A 23,175-nucleotide genomic window follows, 5' to 3' on the forward strand; every position below is an offset into this window, starting at 1 on the left:
ACTCTGTTCTTGGTGGTGTCTAGTTGGTAGATGAACCCACCAGTGGCATCCTTTATTTCTATTACAGTGTTTTTTGATTTCTAGCATTTCCTTTTGATTGCTTATCTTAGGGTCTTTATCTGCTCACCTTACTCATCTTTGCTTACCTCCTTTTTTTTCTTCCATTATCACCCTTAACATATTTAAAATTCTCTGTTTGATTTCAAAAAACTTGAGTTTGGCTGTGACTCGTGCTTTGTCTTTGTGTTTTTCTTGCCTTCTAAGTGAATGATGTGTAATTTTTTGTTGAAAGTTGGACATGCTGTGTTAGATAAAAGCTGAGATTAATAGGTCTTTTGTGTAAGGTTTTACAGTAATCTGTCAAGGGGTGTACTCTTTAACATTCGTCCTACCTGTAGGTGCCAGAGGCATCAGATTCCTTTGGTGTCCTTGTTTTTGTCTCCCTCTTGGGTTTCCCTAAGCACTCCTTCTCAGGTAGAATCTGCATCATGTAAACTCTTTCAGTGGTGATTAACTCTTGTTATAATGGAGCCCCATCAGTGTAGTTGTAAGGTGCTGGGAAGAGGAAACATCCTATAATTTTAAAATTAAACCTTAAACTTTTAGTGGGTCTTTGTCCTGAGTCTGGGATGTCTTTCTTATCTCCCCCCTTCTCCATGTGAGACAGAAAGGTAAGAGGGGACTGGAATCAGAGAAATGCCCTTACACCCTTTCCAATGGGGGAATCAGGACCTGGTGAAGTCTTTTTCCTGGAGAGCAGGTCTTTGTTTGGGTTAGTGGTTATTTCACAGTGACTGCTTTTCCTTTCCTCCTTGCCAGGACCACAAGGAGATCTTTGTAGGCTCTTCACTGTGAGCACCTGATGGGGTTCCTGGAAGTAAAACCCACAAAAGGTGGGGGCCTGCTGATGCTGTGGTCCCCAGGAGTTTTCTCCTCTTAGGCTGTTCCACACTCGGCCTCCAGAAAGTCATCGAAGTTTGTGTTTTAAATTTTTGTAGTAGATTGACTTTTTGGCCCCAAAATGTTATGTCTAAGTCCCAAGCCCTGGGACATATCAATGTGATATTATTTGGAAGTATAGTTTTTGTAAATGTAACTATGGATCTTAAGATGATATCCTAGATTTAGGATTGGCCATAAATCCAGTGACTGGTATCCTTATTAAGAGTAAGAAGAAGGAGATTTGAGACAGAGACACAGAAGGGGAGGGCCACGGAAACGGAGATTGGAATTATGCCAGCCAAGAAATGCCAGAGATTGCTGGCAGCCCCTAAAAGCCAAGAGCGAAGCACAGAGCAATTCTTAATCAGTCTTCAGAAAGATCCAACTCTGATGATACCTTGATTTTGTATTCTGGCCATCAAAGCTGTAACCATGAAAGAATTTGATAAGTTTTATTGTTTGAAGTCATCTAGTTGGTGATAGTTTTTATGATAGCCCTGGGAAACTAATACAGTATTCATACCAATTGATGACTCCAGTGGTTTCTACTTGGGATGATACAGTAGATCTTAACTGTGACTCTGGATATCCCTGTGTCTCTGTATCTTGAGATGGTAGTTTGCCCCTTGTCCTCACTTATATCTGATGGGTCCAAGGAAAGTCACTGATTGTTCAGCTTGTTTAAATTTTTTCTTGTTGTAAGGGTGAGTGTGACAGTCTCCGAGCTTCTTTCATGTTGGAACTGAAATCGCAAGCCGAGTTTTTTTTGGGGGGGGGGTCTGGCATTTTTATACTGTATTATTTTAGTGATTATTACATGCATGTTTATCTTTTAAATATCTAATGTTAATTATTGCCTTTACTCTCCTTTTGTATCATGCAAGAGTCTTAGGCTACTTTAACTCCTGATTTATACAGCTGTTATTATTTTAATCTTCCTATATTTTAAATTTCCTCATCAGCCTCCCTCCTTTTTCTGCTTCTTATTTAGGCTTCTTGTTGGGATATGACTGTCATGTAACAGTGTATTTCAGGTGTGCAAAATAATGATTTGATACTTATATGTTTTGAGAAATGATCACCACAGTAAGTCTAGCTAAGATCTGTCACCATAGATAGTTACAAAATTTTTTTCTTGTGATGAGAACTTGTAAAAAGTTTACTCTCTTAGCAACTTTGAAATATGCAGTATAGTTTTATTAAAGTCACTGTGCTGTGCATTACATCCCCAGGACTTACTTATTTTATAGTTGGAAGTTTTTATTTTCATTCCTCTGATGATTACTGATGTTGAGTACCTTTTCAGGTATCTGTTGACTATATGTATGGCTTCTTTGGAAAAATGTTTATTCCGATTCTCTGTCCATTTTTAAATCAGATTTTTTGTTTGTTTGTTTTTTGTTTTTGTGTTTTTGCTTTTAAGTTGTATGAGTTCTTATGAATCCCTTTTAATACACATGATTTACAAATATTTTCTCCCATTCTGTAGGTTATCTTTTCACTTTGTTGATGAGTTCCTTTCTGTGCAGAAGCTTTTAGTTTGATGTAGTTCCACTTGTTTAGTTCTCCTTTTGTTGCCTTTGCTTTTTGATGTCATATCTAGAAAATCATCCCCAGGACTGATGACAAGGAGCTTACAGCCTATGTTTTCTGTGAGGAGTTTCATGGTTTCAGGTTTTAAGTCTTCAATCCATTTTGAGTCAGTTTTTTATTTTACTCAGTGTTTATCTGCATATGTGTTCACCACTCTTTTCCTTTACTTAGTGAATCTCTCTCTGGATATTGGCTGTGTTCCTCTTTTCTTGATGTGCTTGGAGAACACCTTTAGGGTTTCTTTCAGGGTGGCAAACTCCGTTTTTGCTTGTCTGTTCTTGTGTTTTGAAGGATTTTCCCCCCCTGGTTCAGACTTTATGATTTGCAGTTATTTTCTTTCTGCATTTTGGAAGTATGAAACTGCTGCTTTCTGGCTTCTGTTGTTGCTGTTGAGAAGCCCATTTTAAGTGTTGCTTTCTTGGTAACCTTTTAAAAATTTGTCTCTTCTAAGATTTTTTTTTCCTCTGTGCTATTTGGCAGATTTACTGTGTTGAGTTCAGGTTTCTTTTTGTTTATTCCATTTGGAATTGCTTAGACTTCTTGACTCTATGGTTTGTTCTCTTTTATCAGTTTGGTGAGTTCATAGATATTTACTTTTCAGATAGTTTTTATTTTCTTCCTCTGGGACTTCAATTAAGTATGTTAGACTGGCTTACTATATCTTCTGTTTCTGTTACATTCTCATCTCTATTTCCTATATTTTTGTCCTTCTTGTACCTGTCTGCCTTTTAGCTAGTTTTCTGCAGCCTTGTCTAATATACTTTGAAACTCATCCATTGAATTCCTACTTTTGGTTATTGTCTTTCTCAAGTCTAGAATACTTTTGTGGTTCAAATTTATTTTCTCACTATCTGTGCTATTCAACTTTGTGTCAGTTTTTCAAGCTGTATTTTATATCTCTGAACATGGTAAATGCCATCGTTTTAAAATCTGTACATGATGAGTTCAGTATTTTGAGTTCATTGAGATGTTTCTGCTATTTCTTGTTTCCCTAGGTACTTATTTTAGTCTTTTTTCACTTTACATGCCAGCTTATATTTCCTTGTCTCTGGATGTTGTAAATTTAATAAGTATTTCTTGACATAATAGGGCATCTCCCAGAGAGGATTCTGGTTTCTTCTCTTTTGTCTTGAACCATTTAAATGGTGTGAATTTTCCTGAGCCATCCACATAACATTAAACTGGGGTACAGTGCTTGGGTGGTTATTTAGGGTCCTGTCTCAACTGTGTATGTAGATTTCCAGTACTCACTTCAATTTCATCTGATAAAATTGCTACATTTTTAGTAGTTTAATCTTCCTAAGAAGGTGATTTTTATATTTCATCCTGTGAGATTTGATGCAAATTATCTAGTGCTCTTTTATTTTGCATCTTTTGTTGCTATATGTTAAAATCTTTATTACCCTACTGATCAGATAAATCCTAAAATGTCATTTCTGATTAAATTGGATAGCTTTCTTCACACTTTAAAAAGAAACTGTTACACAGCCAAAGTAATTTAAATTTTACATTCTCTTTCAGTGGCAGTCACAATTGAAATGAACAATGAATAATCCACAACCAGAAAGTGTGATCTTAAATGATTGGTTTTGTAGGTGAGTAGGTCAGGTGGAAGAGCCACCAGTGATAGACAGGGTCTGTATACCTTTTATAATCCTAGAGTGTTTTTCAGGATGTACATGTTCTCTTCCTTTTTTTTCACCTTCCAAATGTTTTTAGTCAACATGTATTTCTTCACGTTAAGCAACCATTTAAAGTGAAGAAATAAATTTAGTCAGTCAAATACAATTGTTTTAAGTGGTGGAAGAGTTCTGTTTAATTTGAAATTTAAAATAATGAATTTTTTGAGTTTCCACAATATGGAGGGTGCTGATTCTTGATATAGCAAACTTGTGAATTAAATGAGATTTTATTTCAACTGTTTAAGCTTTTCTGCAAGTATCATTGTTACATACTGTCTAATGAGCATCAGTGTTTCTAGTAACTTGTTTTTACCCAACCAGTGTATGTTTATTGTAGAAAAATGCTGAAGTATGGGTTACTGTTTCTAAGAATGCCCTCATTTCTGACAGCTGCAGACTTTGGGGATTCCTACAACTGCCCTCACATTTGACAGTTGGTTGGAAGGGCTTGCAGGACTCACTGGAAGCTGTTATACTCTTGGGGATGGTATTCTGTTGTAAAAGGACACAGATTAAGGTTAGCCAAGGGGACAGAAGCCTGGGGCAGATTTCAGGAAGGTACCAGACATGATGTCAGTCTCTCTCTCTAGAGTCATGGATGGCGTTAAGTTCTGGCGAGGATGTGTGACAACAGGGAGAGTATTGCCAACTAGGGAAACTCACTTGAGTCTTAGTGTCCAGAGTTTTATTGAAAACTGCCTGGGCAGTTGACTGCCCAGGTAACTGACCTTTTTAGTGTCTAGCGCTTCCAGAGGTAGAATAGCTGCAACAGAGTTTGAAGCCCCAACATAATGACATTGTTTGGTAAAGTCTTCAGGTAACAAAGGTGCCTGAGGAACTTCAGAATCCCTCAGTAAACAAAACCATCCTGATCTTCCTAGAGATCAGGATGAGGCCAAGTCCTGTCCTCTCTTTTGGATGAGATTATTATTATTGTTTTTAAATTGGAGTATAGTTGATTAACAATGTTGTTTTAGTTTCAGGTGAACAGCAAAATGATTCAGTTCTGCATCTACATGTATCTATTCTTCTTCAGATTCTTTTCCCATTTAGGGTTGTTAGAGAATACAAAGCAAAGTTCCCTGCTGCTATACAGTAGATCCTCATTGATTATCTGTTCTAAATAAAGCAATGAGTATGTGTCAACCCCAAATCCCAATCTGTCCCCCCACTCTTTTAATTCTTTACTAAAGGTGAAATATTATATTAAAAAGAGATAACAAACAGCATCTTAGATCCCTTCAGGCATCTGTTAACATTTTGGAATGTAATTCTTTATATTTTTCTGTGCATATGTTTGTTCCCTTTTTACAAAAATAAGTTGTTACAGTACCTTTGTTTTATAACCCTTATTATTTAGAATGATATTACAAGCCTAATTATGCAAGATGGACTTTCTGGCAGTCCAGTGGTTAAGACTCTGTGCTCCCAATGAACCCATGGGTTCAGCCCCTAGTTGGGAAACTGAGATCCCACATGCTGCTGTGTGATGTGGCCAGACATTAAAATAAAAGGTCAAGAATTTAACCTTATTTACCATATGGTGTTTTCTTTAGGAAAAATAAATTATCTTTGACTCAGTAAACTTTTAAATTATGAAACATAGAATCATGAGTTACAAACATCTTTACAATAATATTGGACAAGCCACTTTTAATACTTAGTGGTTTCTTAAAAAATCTTACACAAGTAATACCTGCATATGCTATAAAAACAGAGGAGCCTGGCATGATACAGTTTATGGGGTCATCAAGAGTTGGATATGACTTAGCGACTGAACAACAACAGTGAAAAAAACAGTATTTCCTTGCCTTACTGTTCTCTTCCTTTGTTCTCATTCTCCAGAGGGAAACAACTTAGGACTATCTAATCTTTCAGTTTTGATTTTTTGGCTTTTGTATTTCTAAATAACAAGTTTATGTAGCTGTTTCTGATTGGATACTTGCGTTTTTTAACCTTTTGATATGATAGATAAAGATTTAGCTTACTTGTAATCTCACTTCTGTTCTCTGTTTATCCTGATACGGTTTTATTTCTCTCTTGAATACCTTTCTGAATTCTGAGTTTTATAGTTATACCTTTATTTCTTTTTTCAGCAACTAATGCATTATTTCTGGACTTAGAACTTTGTATGATGAAGATGTACCCTTCTCTTTATCAACCTCCCCAATATTTACTTTATCCTATAATGTGAAAACTTGTTAATATTTGCATTTTTTTCTGTAACCATAATATAGTCTTTCTGTTTTGTTATAGGTTGGTTTTCAATGTTAAAATTAATAACTAGTCTCTGTTATTACGACCATGTAAATACTTTTTATGGTTCAGCCAAGTAATGTATATGATGATTATATTTTCAACACTGTATAGCTTTTTGCTTTTTCAGAAGTTTCTAGTCTCTTTAGTTTTTCTTCTCCTTATAGTTTTATTGTCTCTTTGAATTCCAGATTTTAAGAATAGTATACAATTTCACAGTCTGGCTCTGACTTCTTTTTTGCCCCCAAATACTTCCTAGAACTTTCTGTCTCCTGCTTAATCTAGACTGTTTGTTCCTTAGATCTGTTGCGCAATTACCGTCTTAGAGCTTTTCTTACTCTAAGACTGGCTTCACTATTTCTTGAATTTTGTATCCTCTCTTTTGGTTCTTATTTTGCTGGATAATATCATGTAATTGCTTATGTATTGTTGTTCAGTTGCTGAGTCGTGTCTGACTCTTTTCGACCCTGTGGTCTAGAGCCCGCCAGTCTCCTCTGTCCTCCAGTGTCTCCTGGAGTTTGCTCAAATTCATGTCCATTGAGTCAGTGATGCTATTGAACCATATCATCCTCTGCTGCCCTGTTTTCCTTTTGCCTTCAATCTTTCCCAACATTGGTCTTGTCTCTACCTTTGCAAAAAAAAATTAATAAGACTTGTTGGAAGATAACATTTCCAAATGCTTTTTATTTTCATATTTCTTTTTTCATAACCTTTTGTTCTGATTTTAGGAACTTGATTACATCTCTAGAGGGTAAAAATTTGTACATATTTAAATCTTTAAAAATTTTTAGACATTAAGGTGTAGAAATGTTTAAAGTACAATACAAAGAATTTTTTCCTGAGAGAGGCTTTTCTCCTGAATATTTTAGTATTTTCTACAAATCAGGATCTTCTACTTAATCACAGTTCAGTTATAAAATGTAAGAAATTAACATGTATTTGTATATGTGTGGATTCATGGGGGTTTTTTTGCTTTATTCAGTGGGGTATATTGTTACACTATCATTTATTTTATTTTAGTTTTTTTATCATTTATTTTGATGCTCAAGATTGTCTTGACTTGGCCAGTAGAATCTGTTCTGATATTACTTTTCTGTGTCCTTGGACATCAGCTTATCTTTCTTTGAGAACTTCCTTGCTTTCTAGCACAACACTGTGTTCCAGGTTTATCTTGTACTTTTCCTGCCTAAGCCTTGGAATTGCATATCTTCCCAAGGATTCCTGGTTCCTTTCAGTAGAAAGTGGTTTTTATAAGATCTCAGAATTAGGTTTGCTCATTGGGAGGTTGTGGTTTCAGGCCTTTGCAGTGGACAGAGCTTGTATGTGTGTGTGGTACATTTGTGTTATATGTATATGTGAATGTCTGTGTATTGAAAACCGTGAGTTCATGGTGATACTTCTCATTCCCATTTAATATCATAGGATTAAGTGAAGACTTTTCCCATTATGTTTGTAACTCCCTTTCATAGAGAAACTTGGCTTCCATTGTCCTTAATTTACTTACTTATTTGATCAATTCTCCTAGATGCAACCAGTCATTCCCCACCCTTATACAGACACCCTCTTCTCCTTCATGGGCTGTTAGACCTCGTTCTAACCCTCCCTCTAGGTTACCTTTCCTCTGCATGGTGATCTGGCCCAACCTCCAGTATGGTTTGGCTTCTGATATTCCTCACCAAGCTGCCCATCAGCTTGGATGCCCTCACCACTGTGATTGGGTACTGGCATACCATATGTCACCTCTGCATGGATACCTTCCTCACCCTACCTTCGAGTTGTGATAGGCTGCGCTCGGGGAACCGCCATAGATGGACACCCTTCTCACCCTGCTTTGACTCTGATAGCGTCACTGCACTCCCACCCTAGCTTTGGGTACCTTCTTTACTCTTTTTGGTCCCTGTCTTCTCACACCTTCTCAGACTCCTTCCCCTCCTTGGTCTCCCTTCCCCGTGCTATGCTTTTTTATACCTGATGACTTTCATACTGAATTATTCTGGAAGGGGAGAGATTGGTGTGTGCTTCATCCAGGAGTAATTTTTCAATTTATCATCGTCTTTCATGGTTAACTGTTGTCTACTATTCATATTTATGAATAAATGGTAAGCAAAAAGCCGATTGGGAACTCTTTATATGGGTATGACTTTTTAATTTTATTTTAGAGTTAGTAGGTTGGAAACCACCCATTGCTCTGGAGACCTCTAAATTCTGGGTATCAGAAGTCGTTTTTCTAGGAAACCATCACTCATCCATAGTAGCTTTACTAGTTCCCCCAGACTATTGTGTGTGTGTGTGTGTGTGTGTGTGTCTGAGATTAACCCTTTAGTATTTTACCTTTGAACAAAAATACCTGCCTATGTAGCATTATTGTCTCAGAACTGTTGTGGTTAATAATGGTCTCAGCTCTTCCATGAGATGTTAATTTCCCTATTTTCAGTTCTGTGTTTCCTATGAGCGCTCCTTTTCTTAATTTCTGGCCTTTCTGGGGTTCTACAGAGCAGTTTGATGTCTCAGTTATAGTTTCCTTAAGTTTTCTGAGCTCTGACTTTATCAGTTATGGATCCGTTTTCAGGAATTTGAAGTTTCTCGCTAATTCCCTTCTCAGATTGGTGTGTTCTCAGCTGCAAATACAAATCTCATCTAGAATTTAAAAAAATGGCTTCCATAACAAGAAATCTAAAAGTTATAGGACTGGTTAGCTTAGCAGTTGGATCAATCTAGTAAAGATCCAGGCCATTTTCATCTTTCTTTTCTTGTATTCTAAGCATATCTGCTGTTTTTCTTGTCTCATCTAGTTGTAGCAGTTTCGCCATTACATTCTCAATAAAGAATATCCAAAGTCCGTAGGAGGACACTCTTTCCTTGTGTTTTGTTTATAAGGTCAATTAAAACCTTTTAAGAACCCCTACTTACCTTGTATTGGTCTGAGTCGATCCATCACACATATATTTGAAAACCAGTCTGTGTGTGTGTGTTTGTGAGAGAGAGAGAGAGAACATGAATGAGATTACCATCAATCTGTGTGTGATCTGTGTGCATGCTCAGTCGTGTCCGACACTTTGCAACCCCATGGACTTTAGCCCACCAGGCTCCTCTGTCACTGGGATTTCCCAGGGAAGAATACTGGAGTGGGTTGCTGTTTCCTTTTCCAGGGGATCTTCTGACCCAGGGATTAAACCTGCATCCCTTGTGTCCCCTGCATCTCCTGCATTGGCAGGTGGATCCTTTACCACTGGGCCGCCTGGGAAGCCCCGGCTATAAATTAGTTCTCTTTAGACCTTGTCTCCTTGACCAGAAGTGTTAGGTGTCCTGGGACCTACTCAGTCTGTGCTTAAGCAAGATTCCCAAAGCCAACAAGGTGACCTGATTGTACGTTAGTATTTGAGAGTGTTTGAGTATTTGGTCTAGAATAGTTTAACCCTCTGAGTCTGAGAGAAGTTTCACTTGTAAAAGTAGGGTCGCAAAATACCTGAACAAAGTCAGGGTTCAGTGAGAAAGGAAGAAGGAGGAGGAGTCCGTGTGGGAATGGCTGTTTGTTTGATAGCCAACAGGTCTGCCCATACTCTCTTTCCTTTTTTTTTTTTTTCTTTTTTGGCGTAGTTGTGTGTATATGTTCTTTTATCTTAATCATTCTTATAGGAGAAAGAAAAGATGAATGGAGGTATGACTAGTTAAAATGTTAATAGTATGCTTATATGCTGTCCTATAACCTTAAAATCCTTAACAGCCTTCATTTCAGGGAGTATTCATTTTCTACGCTTCTGTGAAAAATATTGCCACAAACTTAGCAAATAAAAATAATACACATTTATTATCTCATGGTTTTTGTGGTTTCTTCAGTCTGGGCATGGCTACGTCCTCTGCAGGGCAGCAATCAGTGTATTGATCATGACTGGCTCCTCAGCTGGGGAAGGATCTGCTTCCAGGCTCATGAGGCTGTTGGCATCATTCAGTTCCCTGTGGGCAGTTGGCCTAAAGGCCTCAGTTGTTTGCTGGCTCTCATCCAGACACTTCCTCAGTTACTTGCATGTGGCCCTCTCCATAGGCCAGCTCAACAAAACAACTTGCATCTTCAAAGCCAGGAAGTGACCGAGTTTCCTGTCAAGGGGATATTACAGCCTTATGTCATCACATACGATCCATCATCTTTGTCATATTCTGTTGATTAGAAGTCAGTCATAGATCACGTTCACACTGAAGGAGAGAGAATTACACAAGGACGTGAATATCAAGAGATGGGTATCGGGGGGACCACCTTAGAGTTTGTCACAAAGGATGTGTACCTGACTGGAAGGATAACTGATGAGGTAAATTGTACGTTGTGTTGAGGTTTCTCCTTAACACTGGTACTACTCAGTATACTTAGGCAACAAAGAAATTTGCTGATGTAGCCAAATATTAAAAACTGAGGTAAGCTTTGATGGTATCTTTGTTATATTATCATTGCTAAATAGGTTCCTTAGTTTTAAGTTTATTGATATGGTTAGTAGTATTTCATGAGTTAAGTTTTTTAGTTGTTTGTTTCTTTTTTTTTAGTTGACTATATTGTGGAGTATGACTACGATGCTATACATGATGATGAGTTAACTATTCGAGTTGGGGAAATCATCAGGAACGTGAGAAAACTACAGGAGGAAGGATGGCTGGAAGGAGAACTAAACGGGAGAAGAGGAATGTTTCCTGATAATTTTGTTAAGGTAAGCACTCTCAGTTAAATTCCTTGCTGTTGCTTCATAGGATTTAATCTTGAAGAAATGGCGTACACATATTTTTAACACTAAAATATTTTAGAAAAATTTTTAGTCTGAGGAATTTAAAAAACTGGAGACTCAGGTATCACTATTGAATGTTATTGTTGCCTGGTGTCCTGGGGGATTATAAAACCGTATGTGTGTGTGTGTGTGTATGTGTACCTGTCTACCTGTAATTTAGGTAGCACTTTGTAATTTGCAAAGAGTTTTGCTGTCTACATTTCCATTTAAGCCTAAAAAGTCTTGTGGAGGAAGTAGGGCAGACGATAGCCCCATTTTAAATCAGTGACAGTAGGTTGAGAGGTTAAATTGTGTTTACCCAAGGTTGGATAGCGAATAAAACAGAATCTGAACTGAAATCTGAGACAGTTGCCTCTTTACTCAAGTGTGAGTAAAAACACTTACTGTGTTTTGTTGCTTTTCTAGCCCCTTTGAGAATCTTGTATTCTTATTTTTAAGTTTCAGCATCGCAGCAGGTATCTTTCACAGTAACAGATAGTCTTCAACTACCACCAAACATTGCTTTTTAAATAATGTTCTAGTCACTTCTGCCAGAAAACAATCAAGATTTTTAAATATATTACAAACTAAAAAAGTTCTCAGAAGTTTAGAGGAGGGGAAAAAAAAGTAAAGGATATCTATGTATTTACATGCCATTTATAGTAGTCTTAACCCAGAGCTTCCCTGGTAGCTCAGACAGTAAAGAATCTGCCTGCAATGCAGGAGACCCCGGTTCAGTTCCTGGGTTGGGAAGATCCCCTGGAGAAGGGAATGGCAACCCACACCAGTATTCTTGCCTAAAAAATTCCATGGACAGATCGTGGGGTCGCAAAGAGTCGGACACTACTGAGCAACTAACACTACTATAATTGTCTTTATTTTCTAGATTAGTTTTCTTACATTCAGCCACATCCCTCTTCTCATGAATTTGTGGCTGTGAGCTCTTCTGGGAAGGCTCGAGTCTATCTCTCATTTAGTTTGTCCAACTTGCAGAGTAGTTGTTAGAATGTCTGTGTAGTGTGAATGCTTAGTAAATATTTGCTCAGCTGTGGTTTTACTAAGTATGAACACATGCTTTGTTAATTGGTTTTAGAGAAGGTGAACTAACTACATTTTACCTCTTGAAAGACCTGAGAAAAGCTGTAGTAGGAATTGAGCTGTTTTGTTTATTTTTTACTTTACAAATTGACTTTCTTCTAATCTAAAACGGAGTGTAAAGCAGATGCTGTCAAAATTGAAGTAGAATAACTGCATTCAAACCCAGTCAAGTTAAGTCTGCCTTTGTTGGTAGAATGATATAAGGAAAATCACATAATGTCTTTGTTTTCTTCCTTTTAAAATGGCCTGTCTTTAGTCTATAGTCTGTATATAGAAAGCTGCAACATTGGCCTCTCATCTCTCTCTCTTTTTTGGGGTAGGGGAGAAAGTGGCTTTTCAGGGAAAATATATTGAAGTAATAGAGCAGTGGTTAAAAAAGTAAGAACTGTAGTAAGAAGTATTAATATGGTTCTTTTTTAAATTGTGTGCTGATAGGTAGTCCCTGTGCTGATATGTGGTCACAGGAGTGGAGATGACCTGTCATGGGACTCCCATCTTAAAATATATTTTCCTGTCCTGTTACGGTACAGCTAATTCTAGAACTGGAGTTTAATGAACTGCCTGCTAGTAGAGGATGCTGTTTGTGTATGCTCGGAGATGGAGGGAAGCTTAATCTGGGATTAAAATGAACCGTAGGGTGGACTAGAGTTGGAGACATCAGCGTGAACTCATGTTTAATTTCAAATATATACAGATACATACAGAAATAATTTTATATGTGTGTGTTTATATGCCAGTCAGTACACGTGCATACATACATTCCTCACTTCTTCCACTGAGAGCCTGGAAGCAGTGACACACCAGTACAGTGAGCACGCCCGGTGCTCAGATCTTGGTTTCGGAACATCATTTTCCAGTAAAAGGAGGCTCCTGGGAGGAGTGGCTGATCCTGTGGCTGCAACACGGTATCCACAGGGTGAGCCTGGAGCAGCTAGTAGTGCCAGGAGTAAGAACTTGGAGAAAACAAAAGGATGGGCCATGTCAAGGCAACATAGGCACCAACCGGAAAATTGGTTGAGCAGCAAAATAACCTAGTATTTGAAGAGCAGATAGATATGCATGAGTCTAAATAAATAAATGCTGATATAAATAGATTGTTATGTAAATAATGGAATAGAAAGGATAAATCTTACAGAATTATTCCAAGTAATATTTGTAGATACTGTCCCCACCCTCAAGTATCCTTCAAGTGTGGGTTGGACTAAAGAATAGATGGAAGAGAAAAATAGCAACTTTACAGTGGAGAAACTCGGCAAATACTGCCTTTACCAAGGGATCAAGGCTAACATCGTCAGTAATAAATTATGTTGATCTCATGTGTCTGCTGAGCCTCTGGTATTTATTCTTCCCCCAAACCTATCACTACAGTCCATTTTTGAGAAAAAAACATCAGACTGACCCAAAGTAAGGAACATTTTACAAATATCTGATCAGTACTTTTCAAAAATTTCAAGGTCATTAAAAAACAAGAGAGGCCTAAGAAACGGATGTTGAGCAGAGACAAAGGAGACATAGTGACAAATGCATTGTGGTGTCCTGGATTGGATTCTGGAATAGAACAAGGATGTTAGTGGAAAAACTATGAAATAGATATAAAGTCAGTGGTTCTGTTAGTAGTAATGTACTAGTGTTAATTTCTTAGTTGTGACAAGTGTAGTATGGTTATGCCAGGTATCGATATGAGAGGGGACTGAGTGGAAGATATATGGGAACTCTGGGTAGTACCTTGGCAACTCTACTGTAAACATAAAATTATTACAAAGCAGAATTTTTAAAAAATTTCTTTTAGCCTTTTATTTATTTTTAATTAATTTATTTTTTATTAAAGGATAATTGCTTTACAGAATTTTGTTGTTTTCTGTCAAACCTCAACATGAATCAGCCATAGGTATACATATATCCCCTCCCTTTTGAATCTCCCTCCCATCTCCCTCTCCATCCCACCCCTCTAAGGTTGATACAGAGCCCCTGTTTGAGTTTCCTAAGCTATACAGCAAATTCCCATTGGCTATCTATTTTACATATGATAATGTAAGTTTCCATGTTACTCTTTCCATACATCTCACCCTCTCCTCACCTTTCCCCATGTCCATAAGGCTATTCTCTATGTCTGTTTCTCCATTGCTGCCCTGTAAATAAATTATTTAGTACCATTTTTCTAGATTCCGTATATATGTGTTAGAATATAATATTTATCTTTCTCTTTCTGACTTACTTCACTCTGTATAATAGGTTCTAGGTTAATCCACTTCATCAGAACTGACTCAAATGCATTCCTTTTTATGGCTGAATAATATTCCATTGTGCATATGTACCTTAACTTCTTTATCCATTCATCTGTTGATGGACATCTAGGTTGCTTCCATGTTCTAGCTATTGTAAATAGTGCTGCAGTGAACAATGGGATACATGTGTCTTTTTCAATTTTGATTTCCTCGGGGTGTATGCCTAGGAGTATGATCGCTGGGTCATATGGTGGTTTTACAATTTACGTTCCTACTAACAGTGCAAGAGCGTTCCCTTTTCTCCATACCCTCTCCAGCATTTATTGCTTGTAGACTTTTTGATGGCCATTCTGACTGGTGTGAGGTGATATCTCATTGTAGTTTTGATTTGTGTTTCTCTAATAATGAGTGCTGTTGAGCATCTTTTCATGTGTTTGTTAGCCATCTGTATGTCTTCTTTGGAGAAATGTCTGTTTAGGTCTTTTCCCCACATTTTGGTTGGGTTGTTTGTTTCTCTGGTATTGAATTGTATGAGCTGCTTATATATTTTGGAAATTAATCCTTTGTCAGTTGTTTCATTTGCTATTATTTTCTCCCATTCTGAAGGCTGTCTTTTTACCTTGCTTTTCCTTTGCTGTGCAGAAGCTTTTAAGTTTAATCAGGTCCCACTTGTTTACTTTTGTTTTTATTTCTATTACCCTAGGAGGTGGGTCATAGAGGATCTTGCTTTGATTTATGTCATCAACTGTTCTATGTTGTCCGCTGAGAGTTTTATAGTTTCTGGTCTTACATTTAGGTGTTTAATCCATTTTGAGTTTATCTTTGTGTATGGTGTTAGGAAGTGTTCTAATTTCATTCTTCTACATGTAGTTGTCCAGTTTTCCCAGCACATTTACTGAAGAGGCTGAAAGCAGAGTTTTTATCAAAAAGTTAACCACAGGTGATGAACAACAGTGGATAGTCCACAGTTTAGTAAGGTAGTTGACTTTATCATTTCAGATGTGTATTAGAAGATTCAAGGGAAAATTGTAATTATTTTGTCTACTTGAAAATAAGCTTTCTAGTGGGACACTAGTATGGTACTTTGTAAACACAGAACTGTGGTGTAGATGGTAGAACAAAGCTTCCTGTAGAAAACTCATGTTCCTGTTATTGTTTTGAATAACTATACTGAAGAGCAGCATTTAAATTGGGCTGGAAGATGGATAGAAAGGTCACATCATTTTTGTAGCCTATTATGAAACATTATAGATACTGTAAATTTTTTGTGTGTGGCTAACATGTCTGTTTTCAGTGTCTCTTTGCAATGTTAGTTCATCTTTATATATGATTTAGAAAATATTTTACAAAAACCGTAGGACAAGGGTCTGTTAACTTAATGTAAGAATGTTGTCACTTTGTTATTTTTTGCTTCAAAGCGTTAACTTTATAGTAAAGAGAACATGACAGATAACATTGAGTTTTTTGTTATTACCCTCTTCTCATTTCTTTCTCCCAAATGCCTGTGTTCTGAAGCTGTGTATATCATTCAAACACAAAGTTTTATATGTATTTACCTGTGCATAAATAAAGACTATTTTGTGTGATTTATACATTTACATAATTACTGTGTCAGATTGCAGCTTTTAAAATACATAACGTGAGATTTTGATGTGGATATATAATATAGTCACATCTGCTAAAATATGTTTTATAATGCTAGTTAACTCATTAGCGATTGATAAATAGAGGAATGATGTCAGGACAAAGTTGTATTTGTTTATTTTCTAGAAAAAGCTGTAATAGAGTGTAGAATTTTAACTTCAGCAAGAAATTAAAACTCACCTGCTTGCACAGACAGGAGTTCTTTTGGCTCTTAAAACCTCTTTTCTTTTTTTTTCATTTGATCCTCTACAGCTGGATATTTTCTTCAAAGTTACACAGTCCTAACATGATAAGGGCTTTTAATTTCTGGGGCTTACCTCTGCTTTTGTCTGCATTATTTTAGTATCCACTAGCCACCATTTCTACTTTATTGGTCTATGCATTTTTAATAACTCCTGAAGAATCTACTCGTCATAACTCCTTGGGTAATCTTAGGTTATTGCTCATCTTCTGAGGTTCCAATTATGTTATTTGTTTTCATTTTTCGTGGTCAGTTTCCAAAGCTTGCATAGGTTTAGAGTAGTCTGTCCCAAATTCTACCTTTTGTATAATCATTGGTATTTTTAGTATTTGATTCAGACATTTTCGCAGAATCACTGTTTGTTTAGTGATTCCTCCTGACCCCCTGAACGTCAGGTATTTAGGAATAAGCATATAGTACACATATAGTAGTTCCTTTGTTGTTCAGTCGCTAAGTTGTGTCCAATTCTTTGCCACCTCATGGATTACAGCACACTGTTAACTGTCTCCTAGAGTTTGCTTAAATTCATGTCCATTGAATTGGTGATGCTCTCTAACCTCACCCTCTGTCACCTCCTTTTGCCTTCAATCTTTCCCAGGATCAGGGTCTTTTCTGATGAGTTGGCTCTTCACATCATGTGGTCAAAGTATTGAAACTTCAGCTTTAGCATCAATCCTTCCAGTGATTATTCAGGGTTCATTTCCTTTAGGATTCAATTTGTAATAGCCATATAGTGTTCCATTTTATGTCTTTAGTATATTTTATGAATATTTAGCTATTTTCTAATTTTTAGCTATTAAAAACAGTGCTGCAATGAACATGCCTTTGTAGATGATGTGCAAAGCTAAGAATTTGCTGCATCAACTGTACTAGATATTGTCAGATTTCTCACTAAATAAATATGCTAATTTAAACTCCTGTCAGTAGTGTAAAGACTGTTTTTCTTTAATGTTCTCATTAACATTTGATACTATCAAATGTTCTTTTTTATTCTGTATTCTATGTCTATGTAATGTTCAGAGTTTAAACTGTGCTTAGTGGGAGAAGTAGAGAAAAGTATATGTATTCCATCTTTCTGTAAGATAGTCTAGATGGTGATGCATTTTAATAGAGATTATAATGCATGTTTTTAACAATCTAAAAACTCACACAATGTAGAAGTTTCTCATTTTAGAAGTGGTGTAGGAATAGCTGTTTTTCCCTTAAGCTGTGGTTATAAAGCTAGTGTTCAGAAAAATGTAATATTAGTTACCTTTAACATAAGAATAGATTAGTGTTCAGTAAAAAGGTAATCAGCATATTTGATACCCTCTAAGTTATGCCTTGCTTCTGAAGGTTAGGGCTTCCCTGGTGGCTCAGCTGGTAAAGAATCCACCTGCAATGCAGGAGACCTGGGTTCTATCCCTGGGTTGGGAAGATCCCTGGAGAAGGGAACGGCTACCCTCTCCAGGATTCTGGCCTGGAGAATTCCATGGACTGTATAGTTCATGGGGTCGCAAAGAGTTGGACACGACTGAGCGACTTTTACTTTTTCTGAAGGTTAAGATAACCGTGACAGTAGCTAATAGTGCAGCTGACTAGTTGTATGCATTTACCAAACGTTAGTGGACTCTGTTCACTGAGGAGTGTCAGGTATGGTAGAGGCCATGGTCTGATTCACTGAGAGTGAGTCAGAGGAGGTTGGGCAGGAGAGTGGGAGGAGCATTACTATTCAAGGTACACTGGAAAGCTTGACCAGCGTTGAAGCACAGGGCAGTACAGAGAAAGCAGAGAAATACCAATGGAATAAGATATAAAAGAGGTGAAAAGAAATTATTTTTATTAGTTGGACTTGAAGAGTATTAGCAGGACAGTGTTTGTGGTAGGAGATGCTAATGTTCGAGCTTTGAAGCAGCTTTCCTGTGAGCACTATACTTAACCGTGGAGGTGCTACAGGTTATTCTAAGATCTGTTAATAACACAGTTTTTACTTTAGTGCTTTAAAAAATAAATGAGTTATGTCCACAGAAGATGTTTCAGAGCTGGTAAGTGAATTGCTGTTCTTTATATTTTTTAATTTAAAGTGGGATTTTGGTCCCTTTTGAAGAGTTCTCAGAGCTTGATAATAATATGTTTTAGACTTTCTGGTATAATAAGGAACAAGGAAACAGAAGTTATTCACACTTTAGCTGGCAAGTAAGTAAAAATCATTCAGCTGTTTTCTGTTTGTTTGGACCTAAATTTCTGAATGAAATTGTTTTTCTGGGTTAGAAAAAAATATTCAAATCATTGCACCTGCTTTTTTCTTAAATATTATGTAGTGTGACAACTTATCTTGCCTTCAAAAATGTTTGTTTTTATTTTATTTCTAGATTTCATAAGTTAAATGGCTAAGTAGACATTAAATCTTTATTCACATCTTTTAAAAACTGCTTTTAAAGAAAAGTTAAATAACAATATGGGAAATAAGATGATGAGATGGCTACTTTGAAAGAGTTTCAGTGATTTTTTTTGTTTATATTTTAAATATCACATTCTGATATAGTTTTAAAATCTTATTCCACTATTTCCATAGGAAGAATTACTATTTGAATGAAGTAAACGACAGTTTGATTTCATGTGACCTTTAACAGTAGATGTGTATCAAATAAACATGTAATCTTGCTTGTTTTTCTTTTCTTTAGTAATATCACTTCCATATCTTCTAACTTATACTTCTATAAAGTTGAAGGTACTAGTTTTATATAACACTTTTGGAAATCCTGAATGTTAAAAGTAATTTAAGTGTAGTCCCCTCCTTAGCCTTGGGTTTGCTTCCTGAAGCCTCAGTTATCCACAGTCAAGTGTGGTCTGAAAATACTTAAACAGAAAATTCCAGAAATAATTCATGTTTTAAATTGTGCACCCTTCTGCCTGGGATGTGAATCATCCCTCTGTCCAGTGTCTCCTACCCATTAGTCATTTAGGAGTAGCCCTCTTGATTATCAGATCAGTTGTCTCAGTATCCCAATGTTTGTGGGCGAGTAACCCTTATTTTATTTAATAATGGCCCCAAAGTGCAAGAGTAGTGATGCTGACCATTCAGATATGCCAGTAGAAATCATAAAGTGCTTCCTATGAGTTAAAAGGTATGAAAGCTTAATAAACAAGAAAAAGTCATATGCTGAGGTTGCTAAGATTTACAGTAAGAATGAATCTTCTGTCTGTGAAATTGTGAAGAAGAAAAAAGGAATTCATACTAGTTTTGCTGTCTTACCTCAGACTGGAAAAGTTACTGCCACGGTATGTGGTAAGTGCTTAGTTAGGATGCAGAAGGCATTATATCTGTAAGTTATTTTGAAAGATAGAAACCACATTCACATAACTTTTTATTAGAGTATATTGTTAATATAGTATAGTTAATATAGTATACTATATTAACTATATACTAGTAACTATAGTATACTATAGTTAACATAGTATATAATTAATAATAATTGTTTTATTATCAGTTGTTAATCTTATTGTGTTGAATTTATAAATTAAACTTTATCTTAGGTATGTATGTATACATAGGAAAAAACCGTATATGTAAGACGCAGTGTTCTCTGCATTTTCAAGCATCCACTGGGGGTCTTGGGACCCTGTGGATGAGGAGGGACTACTGTATTCCTCAGATTTTAATTAACATAAGCAGAACTATAACTCTGTTTAGAGATTTGTTGGTTATCTGTCTTTCATCTGAGAAGTAAAAGAAAACTCTTGCCATTTTATCTGGTTTTTATTATTCTTTGTGAACTTTGCTTCTATGTTCTAGAGGTAATTGCTTTCTACTTTCAGATCATGGTAGTTCACTGGCCATGGTTAGATAATCAAATTGTAAAATAGGTATATTTCAACATGATGAAGTGGTTCATGAATTTTATTGATGAACCTTTTAAGTTATCTTTTTTTGATTAGTGTGATTGGAATTAAGTATTCTTGTTTACCTCAGATCAAGAGTAACTATATCCTTTCCACCTTTTTAAAGCTGCTTCTTACTTGCTTATATTTTTCATCTTTTCCTTTAATTTACTACTTCCTACTCCTTACCCTACTTTCTTATCCTTATGAAAACAGGCAAATCAATGTGTAGTACATTCTTATCTATACGGCAATCATCCACGCTGTATTTTTTTCTTGACTGGTTTTGTGTTGACATTACCTGTTGTGTAGGAGACTTCCCTTATTTGTACAGTGAGGTTTAGTTTTCTGACTTTGCTTTGTCAGCACATGATACTGTTTTAAGTGAGGGCTCATTCTTTGACTGCATCTCCTGGAGTCATTTTCAGAGTCAGTAAAGGAAGTGAAATTTGTAGGAAAGAGATGTTACAGTGTTTTATGTCAATATTTTATTTACTGGCTGACTCTCAGTCTCAGTTCAGTTGCTCAATCGTGTCTGATTCTTTGCGACCCCAATGGACTGCAGCACACCAGGCCTCCCTGTCCATCACCAACTCCCAGAGTTTACTCAAACTCATGTCCATTGAGTCAGTGACGCCATCCAACCCTCTCATCCTCTGTTGTCCCCTTCTCCTCCCACCTTCAATCTTTCCCAGCATCAGGGTCTTTTCCAATGAGTCAGCTCTTTGTATCAGGTGGCCAGAGTATTAGAATTTCAGCTTCAGCGTTAGTCCTTCCAATGAATATTCAGGACTGATTTCCTTTAGGATGGACTGGTTGGATCTCCTTGCAGTCCAAGGGACTCTCAAGAGTCTTCTCCAACACCGCGGTTCAAAAGCATCAATTCTTCGGTGCTCAGCTTTCTTTATAGTCCAACTCTCACATCCATACATGACTACTGGAAAAACCATAGCTTTGACTAGACGGACATTTGTTGGCAAAGTAATGTCTCTGCTTTTTAATATGCTGTCTAGGTTGGTCATAGCTTTTCTTTCAAGGAGCAAGTGTCTTTTAATTTTGTGGCTGCAGTCACGATCTGCAGTGATTTTGGAGCCCCCCAAAATAAAGTCTGTCACTGTTTCCACTGTTTCCCCATCTATTTGCCATAAAGCGATGGGACCAGATGCCATGATCTTAGTTTTCTGAATGTTGAGCTTTAAGCCAACTTTTTCACTTTCCTCTTTCACTTTCATCAAGAGCCTCTTTAGTTCTTCTTCACTTTCTGCCATGAGGGTGGTATCATCTGCATATCTGAGATTATTGATATTTCTCCTGGCAATCTTGATTCCAGCTTGTGCTTCATCCAGTTCAGCATTTCTTTTGATGTACTCTGCATATAAGTTAAATAAGGAGGGTGACAATATACAACCTTGACATAACTCCTTTTCCTATTTGGAACCAGTCTGTTGTTCCATGTCCAGCTCTAACTGTTGCTTCTTGAGCTGCATTCAGATCTCAGGAGGCAGGTAAGGTGGTCTGGTATTCCCATCTCTTGAAGCATTTTCCACAGTTTATTGTGATCCACACAGTCAAAGGCTTTGACATAGTCAATAAAGCAAAAGTAGATGTTTTTCTGGAACTTTCTTGCTTTTTCGATGATCCAGTGAATGTTGGCAATTTGATCTCTGGTTCCTCTGCCTTTTCTAAGTCCAGCTGGAACATCTGGAAGTTCACGGTTCATGTACTGTTGAAGCCTGGCTTGGAGAATTTTGAGCATTACTTTGCTAGTGTGTGAGATGAATGCAATTGTACAGTAGTTTGGGCATTGATTGGCATTGCCTTTCTTTGGGATTGTAATGAAAACTGACCTTTTCCAGTCTTGTGGCCACTGCTGAGTTTTCCAAATTTGCTGGCACGTTGAGTGCAGCACTTTTTCACAGCATCAAAATAAAGGGGAGAAGGAAGAAACAGTAGGAGCCGTACTAACCCTTCATAGGTGCTCAATAAAATTGCTATTTAAGATGATAGCCAAAGAATGATTCAGAGGCACTGTGTGTCCAGGAATGGGGGACTAGAGTAGAGAGAGAGAAGAGAGAGAGAAAGCGGAGAGAGACTGGAGAGAGAGTGAGAGTGTGTGTGTCTGGTGGTAGTAAATTGTAACAGGAAGAGGTTCCAGAGATGGAGCGGGGTGGAGCCTAAAGTGGACCTTACCTTATTTGTAATTTTGCTTAGACCTAAAGTCACTTGATACTTTTGATAATGGCTTAGTTGGCACTGTGTATGTGGAAGGCTGTAAACCTGAGTTTTCTGTAGGCAGTGTAGATTGTATATTTTTTTTGTTTTGCTTTCCTCCTTTTTTTGTGTCTTTTTTTCCTCAGAGGATGTATTATATCTAATATTCATGGATTTGATTTCTCAGTGAATATTGAAGGTCCTCAAAATGTTTCTAGATCTTGAGCAATATGTTGTAAATTTTTATTTTTAGAAGTTGTGGACATTGTCATTGTCTTGTATACCGTACCTGTTTATATGGTTAATTTTTATTAAAAGATAACACAAGTATCTATTTAGCCTGTAAACAGGATAGAATGAAGATTTACACCCAGGATATCTGTCTCCTGAATCTGTCTCCTGTCTCACATTCGGTCAAACTGGAATTATTTTCCTAGAGGAATAAGATCTTGGACCAGAGAGGCAACAATAGCTTTCAGAGATACGGTGTTTATTTTATCTTTTTAAAATGTAGGTAGCTCATGAGATGTTCAGGAGAATCCAAAATTAATACTCTTTGGCATGTTGAGGTTGTAGCTACTAGTGTTTACATAGATTTCACATTTTTATTAGTTTGAAAAATAATTAGTGTGATCTGAAAACTGAAGTTTTCCTCTGGTGTGTCATGTATTATT

At 36.9% G+C, this 23,175-nt stretch overlaps 1 protein-coding gene across 5 annotated transcripts in view; it reads left to right on the top strand.

The window, feature by feature from the left end:
• The window catches only part of CD2AP (CD2 associated protein), a 109,627-nt gene that overhangs the window by 45,662 nt on the left and 40,790 nt on the right, over nt 1–23,175 (top strand). For 3 of the 5 annotated variants that reach the window (XM_081519720.1, XM_081519718.1, XM_081519719.1), the window contains exon 2: nt 11,007–11,167. In XM_081519720.1, coding sequence (XP_081375846.1) covers nt 11,144–11,167 — 24 coding nt within the window. In that variant the 5' untranslated portion in view covers nt 11,007–11,143. Of the gene's footprint in view, nt 1–4,056; nt 4,131–11,006; nt 11,168–23,175 lie in introns of all 5 variants that reach the window. The other 2 variants (XM_081519717.1, XM_081519716.1) reach the window with 1 other exon arrangement.

This window comes from Giraffa tippelskirchi, chromosome 8, assembly GCF_054371585.1.
Source record: "Giraffa tippelskirchi isolate mGirTip1 chromosome 8, T2T-mGirTip1v1.2.pri, whole genome shotgun sequence".
NCBI lineage: Eukaryota > Metazoa > Chordata > Mammalia > Artiodactyla > Giraffidae > Giraffa > Giraffa tippelskirchi.